At 44.3% G+C, this 13,185-nt stretch overlaps 1 protein-coding gene across 3 annotated transcripts in view; it reads left to right on the top strand.

Annotated features, from left to right (window-relative positions):
* Positions 1-279: 279 nt before the first annotated feature.
* EGLN1 (egl-9 family hypoxia inducible factor 1) overlaps positions 280-13,185 on the top strand; it is a gene marked incomplete at its 3' end in the record, with an annotated part of 46,278 nt that continues 33,372 nt past the window's right edge. For all 3 annotated transcript variants that reach the window (XM_084253709.1, XM_084253710.1, XM_084253708.1), the window contains exon 1: positions 280-1,311. In XM_084253709.1, coding sequence (XP_084109835.1) covers positions 397-1,311 — 915 coding nt within the window. In that variant the 5' untranslated portion in view covers positions 280-396. The remainder of the gene's footprint in view (positions 1,312-13,185) is intronic.

The raw sequence follows: 13,185 nt of genomic DNA, 5'->3' as shown, positions 1-13,185 counted from the left end.
GGCCGTGGCGTACGTGCCGAGCGCGCAGAGCGAGTGGCGCCCGCACGCCCTACGCTCCTCCACAGGCCGGGCCCGGCCGCCCTGGACGCTGAGGCGGCGGCGGCCGAGACGGCGGGGCTCGTCGGCCGCGGCCCTGCGCCCGAGCGGAGGTCGCCGGCGGCCGCGCGGGCCGCTCTCCCTCAGCCCGCGGCGGCGATGAGGCGCTGAGGCGGCCGCCGGCGCGAGCGGCCGGACGCGGAGGACGAGGAAGCCGCCGGGCCGAGGGCGCCGGCCTCCCGGAGGCGAGGGGCGACGTGTGCATGGCGCAGTGACGGCCCCTGCAGCTCCGCCCGCTTCCCGGCCCCGGGCGAGGCCGACAGGCCGCCTCAGCTGCTCGGCCGCTCCGCCGCCGCCGCCATGGCCAATGACAGCGGCGGGCCCGGCGGGCCGAGCCCGAGCGAGCGAGACCGGCAGTACTGCGAGCTGTGCGGGAAGATGGAGAACCTGCTGCGCTGCAGCCGCTGCCGCAGCTCCTTCTACTGCAGCAAGGAGCACCAGCGCCAGGACTGGAAGAAGCACAAGCTCGTGTGCCAGGGCGGCGAGGGCGCCCCCGGCCAGGGAATAGTAGGCCAGCACCCGCCCTCGGGCCCCGCGCCGCCGGCCGCCGCGCCGCCGCCCAGGGGTGGCGGGGCCCGGGAAGCCAGGAAGGCACCGCCGCGCCGGGACGGTGCTGCCGCCGAGGCCGCGGGCCCGCGGGCCGTCGGAGACGCGAGCAAGGCCAAGCCCAAGCCTAAGACCAAGCCCGAGGTCGCGTCCCCGCCGAGCTCGGCTCCCGGCGCTCCGGGGCTGGGGGCGGCGGCCGAGACGGAGCCCGCGAAGGAGGAGCCGCTGGCCCGCCCGTCGCTGTACCAGGAAAAGGCCAACCTGTACCCTCCGAGCAACACGCCGGGCGAGGGTCTGAGCCACGGCGGCGGTCTGCGGCCCAATGGGCAGACGAAGCCGCTGCCCGCGCTGAAGCTGGCGCTGGAGTACATCGTGCCCTGCATGAACAAGCACGGCATCTGCGTGGTGGACGACTTCCTGGGCAAGGAGACCGGCCAGCAGATCGGCGACGAGGTGCGCGCCCTGCACGACACCGGCAAGTTCACCGACGGGCAGCTGGTCAGCCAGAAGAGCGACTCGTCCAAGGACATCCGAGGCGATAAGATCACCTGGATCGAGGGCAAGGAGCCCGGCTGCGAAACCATTGGGCTGCTCATGAGCAGCATGGACGACCTGATCCGCCACTGTAACGGGAAGCTGGGCAACTACAGAATCAATGGCCGGACGAAAGTAAGTGTGCGCTCAGTGAAGGTTTGCGCTGGACATCCCTTTCTGGGCGGGCAGCTCCCCCTTGCCGCGACGGCAGCCTCTTGGGTAGCACCCCGTGAAGGAGTTGGTGGGTGTTGATCTACTTAGCCCGGTTCTCTGAGCCCACTGTTTTCCCATCTACTGCTCTTCCACCAGCTTGTCCGATCTGCTTGGTTTTTCAGGCTCTGCTGAAACTTTCCCTTTAACTCGGCTGTTTTCTCTCTCCCATGGCATCTATTAGCCAATTTGAACCATACTGGAATGGTAGCCGCTCCCGTGGGGTATGTTAGGGTACTATCCAAGAGCAAGTGCCAGTTCTGCCTCTGCCTTGTGTTTGCACACTGGGAAATTCTCTGTGGTGTCTGAGCCAGTCACCAGATCCTAACTTACACAGTCCACTGTTGTGTTTAGTTAAGAGTGTGCCCGTCTTTACAAAAAAAAAAAAGGGGGGGGTAAATTTAAAATGAGCATTTAGTCAAAGCACTCCTTACATTCACGAAGCGCTGGGCTGCTCCCCTCCCCCTCCCCTTTTACTGCTCTCGCCCTCTCCCCGGCCCTTCTGTTTGGAAACCCACTCCCAAATGAGGAAAGAAGTATTTCCGTTTTCAAACCTTTCAGTGTAGGTAGGTTACATTTTTAGCATAGGTTTCCTTTATTTGCTTTGTTAATATAATCCCTCAGTTGAAAAAGAACCGGTTTGTAGCTTCCTGGAAAAAAAAAAAGGCAAGGAATTGAAGCAGAAGGGAAGACTCATTCTGATGTCTCAATTTGGTGAAATCTCTTTGTTTTCTCTTTACTGCTGTAGTTTTTCTCCAGCAGATTCTTCCGTTCTACCTAGTCTAATCCCTAGGCCCTCCTCAGTATAGTAAACAGTACTCTTTTCTCCTTAATACGCTCTTGTAGTTCTTTTTCATTTTACTTCCCAGATCTTAATCTTTTCTTTGTATCCAGCTCCACCCCAAGACACCCTTTTCCTCCCTCTTCCACCATCAGTGTGCCTGATTTTGTGGATTTTGAGGGATTTTCTTAGGAGATGATCACATGTGCGTGTTCTTACACACACTGACTCTTCCCAGTATTTCTTTCATGTATATCAGATCATTTATGTTAACAGTCATTACATGTGACTCTCAGACTGTCTGAATTTTGGGGGGTGAAATGCAATAAAGTCTGATTTACCCAGTTACCATTTCAGAGTTGGATGAAGGCACATGTCCTCATATTATATAGTCTCAAAAATGTGAATGGCTGCTTAATATTAAGCTGGAAGCAAAAGGACCCTGATTAAACCTCAACCTTGATCTTTAAAGAGATTTTCATTTTATGTATTTTTAAAACCTTGTCATGGATCAAATCTGAAATAAAGTCTTGTGCCCTGCAGCAGGAAAGGAACGAGCTGAGTGGCTATTTCTCTAGCACTGTGAAAACTCAGTAAAGTCTATAGTTTGGGCATAAACTTAAGTCATGAAGAGGATAATGTCCTAAATCTTCCTTCATCTGCTTTCCTTAGTTAATTTAACTTCCCAAGTTGTAAGTCATCCTGTCTCTGATCTGCCTGTCTTCACTTGTTCTTCTCAGCGAAGGAAGAGCAGTCAGCCTATTTTTTTTTTTTTAGAGCAGTTGCTGCTTTTTTTTTTTAATAGAGGCATGTTTTATTTATTCATCTATTTATTTATTTATTTGTTTGTTTGTTTGTTTATACATGCACTGGGTACAGTCAGAAGCGCGGGAGGGTGAGAGAATTCACCAGAGCCAGAGCAGGGAGCAGAGCAGGCAGAAGGACCCAAGTACACTGCTGAGGGGAGCAGCGGGCGGCAGGAGAGGTCTGCGCACAATGTGGGACCCTCCTCCGGTGGCCGGGGAGCAGCCGGGGATCGAACCGGCGCCGCAGAGGCCGCGGGCAGCTTCGCAACCCAGCACTCAACCGCTGCGCCACCGGGGAGGCCCTAGAGCAGTTGCTTCTTATGAAGAGGCTCTTGGAAAATAGCCATCTCCTTGTTCAGGTGTTAGTGGCTGAAGGGAACAGTAGTGGAGATTTTACATCACTGAACTACAGTTATCATGTGATAAGGGACTAGCTGAAGCAAGGATGTATTTTAAACTTTTCAGATTTGATCTTAAGTTTGTTATTTTTAGGGAAATAATTTCAGGATCTATGAATGATCTTAGGGAATCCTTTTCATTGTACGTCTTGACTCATAGAGTTACTGGTAATTGTATTTGATCATGTAATTTCAATCAAACAAGCTGGCTTTGGGGCCTCCCTGGTGGTGCAAGGGATTAAGTCTCATCACTATCAAGCCATCCCCAGCCATTGCAGCCAGCGAGCTAATCCACTTGGCTCAGCAGACCTCTCCTGTCTTGCCCCCTGCTCCCCTCAGCAGTATTTCAGTAGATCTGCCTGTTCTGCACCCTACTCTGTCCCTGGTGAATCCTCTCACCATCACCCCCACCTCTGGCCTACACCCCAGTTCTTCTATGCATAAATAAATGAAAATAAATCTTTAAAAATAATAATAAAAGGGCCTCCCCAGTGGCGCAGCGGTTGAGTGCTGGGTTGCGAAGCTGCCCGCGGCCTCTGCGGCGCCGGTTCGATCCCCGGCTGCTCCCCGGCCACCGGAGGAGGGTCCCACATTGTGCGCAGACCTCTCCTGCCGCCCGCTGCTCCCCTCAGCAGTGTACTTGGGTCCTTCTGCCTGCTCTGCTCCCTGCTCTGGCTCTGGTGAATTCTCTCACCCTCCCGCGCTTCTGACTATACCCAGTGCATGTATAAACAAAACAAACAAACAAACCAGCAAACAAATAAAGCATGTCTCTATAAAAAAAAAATAATAATAATAATCAAAAAGTTAACCAAAAAAAAAAAAAAGAAAAAGCTGGCTTCGGGGGACTGGGAAAGCAGTCAAATTACCAGCCACCACATTTTCAGCAACCACAGTGTGCTAGACACTAGATTAGGCTCTGTACCGATACCATCATAATAATCTTAAACCTGTGAGGTAGGTGGTTTGCCTAATTTACATTTCAGGTTTGAGGACTCCCGCAGCTCAGAGTTGGCCAGGACCTAGTGATAACCAAGCTGGGATTCAAATTTAGGTCATCCAGATACCAATCCCCATGCTTTTTCTTATGCATTGGATATAGGTAAGATACTAGCTGAGGAGCTGTAGATTACTTAGTACACTACTGGAACTAAAATTTGATTTACATGTTTTGTTGGTAATGAGGAATAGGATTAGCCGTAATGTAATTGCACTTTATGGTTGGGCTATATTGCTAGTGAGTATTCAATGTTTATTTCAGATAGTGACGGAAAAGCCACTTTACTTATCCACCTGAATCATGCTCATTTCAGTATAACTCTTGAGAGTCTAGTACCCATATTCTATCTGTCTGGAGGATTCTGTTGAAGTGAGCATGATTTGTGATTGCAGAGAAGTTTCTTCAGTTAAGAGTTTTATTATCCTTTGCAACATTAAAGTGATTTGCAAAGTTGTGTGCCTCCAATTGTAACATAGAAACCATAGAAAGGGGAGGTTCCAGAGCCTCCAGGGTGGCTCAGGGGTTAAACTCTCCCTGCTGTCAAGCTGTAGCCTAGCACTGCAGCATGAATTCCATCCCTGACTCACATGGTATGGCAGATCTTTCCTGTCGCCTGCTCCTCCCCTCAGCAGTGTATTTAGGTAGATCTGCCAGTTCTGCTCTCCGCTCTGTCTCTGGTGAATCCTCTCATTCCCCTCCACTCCCCGCACCTCTGGCCTATACCCCAGTTCTTGTGTGCATAGATAAATAAAAAATAAATCTTTTTTAAAAAGGTGGGGGGGGGGAGGTTCCAGGTTCCTTGTCACAACCACCTAAGAAAAGGTGATGCTGAGCAACAAGGGGAAGCTTAAAATGGACTTGGGAGAGAAGGCTGGAGGGAAGAACAACAGGAGGTGAAGACCTGGAGGAGGCACGTGGAACAGAGAGAAATGTGAAGAAAGCAGCCACACTTGCCTCTGGGCCTGCGACTATCACCAAAAACCTGGGAACATGGAAAGAGACACTTAGAAGAGGCATGGGTCAGAGACCTGTGGGGAAGCTGACAATGGCACCCTCATCTTGACTTGTATTTTGATTTTGCTCTTTTTCTTCCAGATTTGCCTGGTCCCTTCTTCCCTGTTACTGTGGTTCCCACCAGAAGGTGCCTTAGACTTGTGGCAAGCTTTCCTGCCTCGGTGGCCCTGTTTTAACTGTATTCTTTTCTCTTCTCTCTGTTGTACACTAATTCTGTTCAAGTTCCTTTCTGTTGAAGGTCTATTGCACTAAGAGTATATGTATTTTTTTATGTGGCAGGTGGCAGAACCCACTTAGAACATGCAGTTTTGGGGATCCTGCAGTGCTCTTCAGTCTGCCCACCAACAAAATGTGTAGTGTTTTTCTCACTTAGGTTTTCATAGCACCTCTGTAAAATAGGTAGATCATTGATGTATTATTTCTGTTTATTGTTTAGAGAAGTGAGGCTCAAGAAAGTTAGTTTACCTATTGGTAATCATGCAGCAGAGCAAGACTTAAATTCACATTTTCTGACTGAAAATATGATGTTCTGTTTCATTTGTTTTATCTATTTTGTATGGTCTTTGTGTGTGTCAGTGCTTTATAATCAGATATTGTATAATTGTGGCTTATTCAGCGTAGGCTTTGATTTCCCACAAGTTTCTACTTCAGACTTGCTTATCTGGCCACTGTTGGTCCATCAACTTTAAAAGAGGAACTACAAAGGAAGGATGAACTAATGCAGGAGAAAAAACAGGAACATGATTGTATCCATTGAGCTCCAGTTTCCACTTTCTCTGGTCCTTTTTGGGGGATTCCCCTTGCACCCCTTTGCCCTTTGGTCCATTATTCTTTCTCACACCCTTTTTCCATCAAAAAATTTGCAGTAATGACCAGTAGGAAGAAATGGTGATCTCCTGATTTGTGAAGAGTCGTGTGTGGACTAAGAAATCATAGGTGCCTTGACTTGGAGGTAGAGAACGATGAGGAATGAAGAGGAATAGGATCTTGGGAAAATATTGAACTATTCAGGTGGAATTTTTAGCCACTGTGAAGGAAAAAATTTACCTACTTAAAGAAAAATACTATGGCATGAGAGCCATGTCTTCAGAATTCAATCCGAAACTTACTCTGTTCAGTTAAAATGTACATAAAGAATAGGAGTAATAATTTTAGGTTTAGACCAATAAGCAGCAGATTATATTCCTAAGATTTTTCACTACTACTGTACTACTACACAGTCAGCTCTGGCTGATGATGACTTTTAGAGGATATAGCATGGGAAAAATCCTGTTGCTTTATGATCACTACAACAGAGATGCGGTGACAGTCCTCTTAGATGTTACAAACAAAACTCAGTCTACTTCAGCCACTTTTTCTCTATACTCTTGGCATCTAGGATGTACAATTGAGGTAGCTTGTTTTATATTTTATTTAATTTTTTTAAAGATTTATTTGTCTATACAAGCACTGGGTATAGTCAGAAACGCGGGAGGGTGAGAGAATTCTCCAGAGCGGGGAACAGAACAGGCAGAGGAACGAAATACACTGCTGAGGGGAGCAGCAGGCATGGCAGGAGAGGTCTTTGTGCCATGTGGGACCCTCACCGGCAGCCGGGGATCAAACTGGCACTGCAGAGGCTGTGGGCAGCTTCGCAGCCCAGCGCTCAACCGCTGTGCCACCAGGGGAGGCTCTGGTTTTATGTTTTAATAGTTATACCAAGATCAGTTATTCTCTATGTAGAAAAGCTGAAAACATTACAACTGCAGTTATATAACAGATTTGCATAGTGCTTTACAATTTAAAAGATGTGGACTGAAAGTCATCTTAATAAGTTGCGACTGAATCAGGTTCAACTTCATAGGAAAACATTGCGTTTGGTGAATTAATGTATGTATAAGTTAAGTCCTTTAATTCTGAAAGAGTTTTATTTTAAATTAAAAGTTTTGTGGCTTTTTTCTGTTTTATAATCCTTCACTTATTTACTACCTATAATAAAGCCACAAAAATACCCTGTAAAGCCTTAGTCACATGAAGGAGAGGACATCTAAATGTAGAAGTGTAATGAATTTTGTACTGCTGTTTGATCTACGTTGGAACCTGGTTCTGCCCTGTTTCTGTGACCTTGAGCCAGTTCCTTAATCGCTATGAATCTCAATTACTACATTAGTAAAATGGTATTAAATGATATTTGTCTTTCTTGCCTCTCAGGCTTCCAGTGAGGAGTACATGTAATTCATGCATGTGAAAGCACTTTTTAAATTATAAAGCAGCAGGCAAAACTTGTTAACTATTACTCTTCTCATTTTTGGAAAATTCTTTTGATTCTGTCTGAAACCTTCTTCAAGAGTTCTATGTGTCCATGTCTTTCCCCCTCTTATAAACTGGACAGAAATGGACTGGAATGAGCACTAATTTTTGCCTCTTTCCCCCCACTCCCTGAAATTTTTTTATGCCAAGGAAGTAAGTACCAGTTAGGTTAAGTAATTTGTTCAAGGACATAGAGCTAGCTGGTTAGTGACAAAACCCACTGACATTTGATTTGGTTCATTCTTTTACCTGCAAGTTCATGCTGCATCTCATGTAAAAAATACATTTTTCTATCTAACTAATTTTGGTATATTCTATACCGTTTTTGAGGATAAGCTTCACTACAAAAGACTTTTTTTTCCTCTCCCTTTTACTCCTATTATTTATACATTGGCTTATCTGGCATTCTAGTTTAAGTTTTCTTCCTTTAGATGCTTTCTGTAGATATTCTATAAATATTTTTCTTCACACTTCAAAGCCATTTTCCCTGAAGCAGGCCTGCCTTCTAGTTTCTTTAATAGAAGCTGTTTTTCCATTTAGTGTATCTGACATACATATTCATCCTCTCTTTTCTTTATCCTTTTCCCCCCTATCCCATTTTAAGAAAGACTTAAAATCTTTCTTCAACTTCTCCCATGCTTTCTGAAGCTTTTGTGCCTGTCTTTAGATTATCATCTTAGTTGTTTAATTTTCAGTCTCCCTTTCATTTGAACACATTCCTGAACAGTTTTCGTGATGCATTTTACTACTGTGCTTGCATTTTGCCTTCTTTGCCACTTTGCCCTTGTTTCTGTACTTGAAACATTGTGAATACGGGATCACATTCAGATAATTTATTGAGCCCTATTCATAGCTTGTTTTTGACTCTCACCCCAGATAAAACCTTTCTGTAAACAAAGCAGAAGAAACAAACTGATAGATGGTTAACCAAAGTCTTCCCTTATAACAGTTTCACACTGAATTTCCTGGTCCAAACTCTGAAGTGTTGGTGCTGCCACCTTTGGGATGTTTTGTACTTGATTATCACATTTTTCTAGAACCAAATTGTAATTTTATTTCTGAAGATTGGATAATATGTGTAACCTCATTTGTTCATTGAGGTCATAAAATCTCCATGAGTTTGAAATTCTCCTTTTCCTTAGTCACTGCCCCAGATCAAACAAACAAAATACATGTACTCGTATGTACTCATGTAGTGGGGTGAATGAAGGAGCATGATAGGATGTGTAATCAGTGAAGTAATAGGGAGGAAATGAAATCATTTCACGTAGGGTTTTGTCTTAAAAGCCATGAGAAGTACTCTGGGTTTTATCCTGAGATATGAGAAACCATTGGAGAGTTTGATTTAGAAGATGTCTGGGTGCAGTGTAGGGCAAGACTGGAAGCAGGAATACCGGTTTGGAAATTTTTGCATCAGTCTAGGCACTAGGTGATAAGTGGCTTAACCTAGATAAGTAACTGCAGTTGTGGTGGGAGTGAGCTGGAGTTTGGATTGTTTTAATTGTATAGTGTGTGATATTTGCTAAAGGATTACATGTGAGGTATGAGAGAAAATGAGGAGTTAAGATTGACCCCAAGGTTTTTGGCTTGAGCAAGAAATAATGATTATTTTATCTTGCCCTAACACTTCTGCTTTTCTTCTCTTGCCCCACTTTTTCAGTTTCCATTTTTAATAGATCATTGGTACTTAGTTTGCCACCATAAAGCCACAGGAATAAAGTTCTACGCTCAACTTATCCACATTCCTTCAAATTGGCTGTGCTTTCTGCTATTGCTATTGATCTTTCAGCTCATCCTTTTTTCATCAAAGGCTTTATGGCTTTTAACAGTATACTCTCATCAGCTCTACCACTGGAACTGCCTACAGAAATTACTGCAGGAAATGTTGCAGCACTTCTGGTGCTATCAAAAAGTATGTGTCTGCTTTCTTGCATGAATGACTTGCTTAAGATGGCTTATAGATACAAATCCCTGTAGAAAGAAGTACACAGGAAAACACTGGGGAAAATGGAATAATTCAACGTGAGAGACAAGCATACATTAGAGCAGGGTCAAAGTCAGGAGTCAAACTTGAAAAATATTGTTGAAAATAAAAATAAAAAGTTAGGCAAAATGATCTTAAAATATCAAAAATAGTTCCATTAACATATGGATACAAATGCCTATGGTAAGTTAGAGTATAATATCCACACATTTAAGGATGGGAAGCTTTGCGTTTGACTCCAGGGTTATTGTGTATGACATGATTTTAAAAACTAAAACCTGAAAGACCATATATGAGCTCTGCAATCCAGGAACCTATAATCTCAGTTCAAACAACTTCCATTTAAGACTGATTTTTGTGTAATAAAACCTAGATAGGAAATATCAAATCTAGCTAGTTTATTCAAAAGGTCTAATCAAGAGTTTGGAGTATTAAAAGATTGACGGTACAGCTGAATTTTTACTCCCCCCTCATCTAAAATGATAGCTAGGATCTTGCTTCTCTAAAATGATAGCTAGGATTTTGTTTCATCATATAATCATGCTGTTTTATCTCTAGGTATTTTTTACCTTCTGTTATGCCTTCACTAACTTTTGTTAATTAGAACTACTGCTCTGATACAGATGTCTTGCAAATTACTTTTTGATTAGCCATTTTTTTTTTTCTCCTTAGACTAGGTCTTCTTGCTGCTTCAGTAGCAGCATTTTGATCACTAGTTTACTAGCCTGGTCTGAACCTTTCAGTTATTTTTCCTCATTATGTTTTTTAGAGTTTTCCTTCTCGTCTCAACTTCTAACTACAGTGTTTTCCTGAATCTTAGTTCTTAGCTTATCTATTGCCCTGTTATAGTAGATAAAAACCTATTGAAGCCCATCTTCACCTCTGTCCTAGAGGATTACAAAAGCCTAATTTCTTGGCTTTTCTCTTTCCAGTCCATTTTTCTCTATTGCCCCTGGTATTATTTTCCAAAACACAGATCATGTCATTTTCCTGCTTGAAAATATTTGGTTTCTCCCAAAGTCTTGTTATGTTACATACAGACATGTTTAAAAGAACCTCACATTTCTCATCATGTATTTTCTACTCCAGCCATAAAACCTACTCGCCGACTCCCTGATGCTGTATTCATTTTCTATCTCTGTGCATTTCCCTGGGTCTTTCCATATGGAAAAGTGGTAGGGAAGTTTCTCTGACTTATTTCTTGCCCCATTGCCTCTAAGCAGAATTATAATTCTGTCTCCTCTATTGCCATGGCACTTCTTATCACTGACAGAACATGCCCCACACGGGTGGGTTTCCTTTTCCAATTATGAACTACTTGGAGATAGGACCCTTCTTTTTCATGTTAGGAGTTAATAAATCTATCTCATGCAGAAAGGTTTGTTTGAGGATAGATGCTCACTCAGCTTCTTCAGTGCGCACTCAGTAAATGTATTTGGATTTCCACTTCACTACCCTAAATGAAATTTTTATCACTATCGACTTGGATTGTTACAAGTACCACCTTTTCTAAGTACCACCTATACACTGAAATGGAGCATACCTGGGGGAAACAGGGTCTCCCAGTGGTGAGTCCTTGCCTGTGGGCTTAAGAACACAAGACCACCCCAAAAGCAGACACACAACACACACACATATACACGTACACGGGGAGAAATAAGAACTTGATTTATTTACACAGGGAGTGAGAAAAGAGAGCTGAGAGAGGAAGTGAATTTACAGGCTGGCCAGTTGCTCTCTATCCTACCTAGGTATTGTCCACTGAGCAAAGACCTAGGTCCAGTCCAAACTTGCATGTCTCAAGCTGGAGACTTCTCCATAGGCACCCCTCCCCACAGTGGTTTAATTGCCAAAACCTCAGTTTTCCCCCTTTTTCCATCAGCCCCTGCTCAGGGCATAGAGCCTGGAGAGCTGCACTTCCTATCATAAAGGTGACATCACATTCCACCATTATGAGTGCCATCCACTGGCTCAGAAATTGTTCTTCACTCTTCCTCTTACATAAATCTACCAACAAGCTATATCTATCCTCAAGATATACAAAAAGGGTCCAATTTGATTCCTATGCATTTAATGCTCACCAACTGCTTCGGCCCATACCATCTGTCCACTTTACTTGCTATTCCTTTTTGAAATATAACCTCTATTTCAGCCAGACCATTTCTCCTTATTGCTCCCATGTTCACTCTTTCCAACACAACTGTGAATCCTTTGACTGGTTTACAATTCCCACGTTCCTTCCCCACAATTCATATCTTATACATCCTTTAGGATCTAGCTTGAGCCCCATTCTCTAAACTGCCATTGATCTCTCTTTTCTCAAAAATTTACATACGGGGCCTATCTGGTGGCCTAAGGTTTAAGTCTCAGTGCTACCACTGCCATGGCCCTCCTGCCACAAAGCAGCCTGGGTTCTGTCCCCAGCCAGAGAGCTAATCTCCCATTTTGCCTGCTGCTCCCCTCAGCAGTGTATTTCAGTGGATCTTCCTGTTCTGCTCCCCACTCTTTCTCTAGTGAATCCTCTCACCCACTGTACTTCTGGCCCAGTTCTTCTATGCAAACATAAATAAAATTTTAAAAAATCTTACAATAAAGGAGTAATTCTTTTTTTAAAAAAATATATACCTTTTTTTTTTTTTTCCCTGAAGTGGAATTGTTTTATACTGTTTTGTCATCTTGTTTCTATTACTTATTATTCATATATTAAGATTTTGTAAATTTCTTTCAACTGACTTTTGGTCCTGTTTGACCACACCTTTGCTTCTGATCTTTCCCTCCAATTTCTAAAACTACAGCAAGACCTTTTGAAAGTCCATGAGGGTTTTCATCCTTGGGGATGCTTACTATGCTGTTTTCCTTTTTCAATCTGGAAAATAGAGACTATTTCTAGTCCCTATTTAACAGATAAAAATAACCCATTCCAACATGGTCTAAACTATTTTTAACTCCAAGCACTGGGAGAAAGGTCTTCTTTGAAGGTGAAATGAAGTTTTATACCATTTCCTAGACCCAAAGTCAGTTGATCTGATTATCGATTGTTTTAGAACCCTGAATATCCATGAATCTCAAGGGGGGAAGGCCTGTACCTTAGTTCCCTAACCCCACTAATGGCATGAGACTCCCTGAAGAGCAAGTGCCACTTTAAAAGAAAGCGACATTGGGCCTCCACAGTGCCGGTTCGATCCCCGGCTGCTCCCAGCCACCGGAGGAGGGTCCCACATGGCACGCAGACCTCTCCTGCCGTCCACTGCTCCCCTCAGCAGTGTGCTTGCGTCCTTCTGCCTGCTCTGCTCCCCACTCTGGCTCTGGTGAATCCTCTCACCCTCCGTCCTTCTGCCTGCTCTGCTCCCCGCTCTGGCTCTGGTGAATCCTCTCACCCTCCCGCGCTTCTGACTGTACCCAGTGCTTGTATGTATGTATGAATCAATCACTCAATCAATCAATAAATCTTTCAAAAAAAAAATAAAAGAAAGCAACATAATAGAAATTATGCTGAAAATGACCTATATGACTTAGAAGAGAGAATC

Source organism: Talpa europaea (assembly GCF_964194135.1).
Source record: "Talpa europaea genome assembly, chromosome: 14".
NCBI lineage: Eukaryota > Metazoa > Chordata > Mammalia > Eulipotyphla > Talpidae > Talpa > Talpa europaea.
The sequence above is the reverse complement of the archived record's forward strand: the minus strand, read 5'-3'. Positions and strand labels throughout refer to the sequence as shown.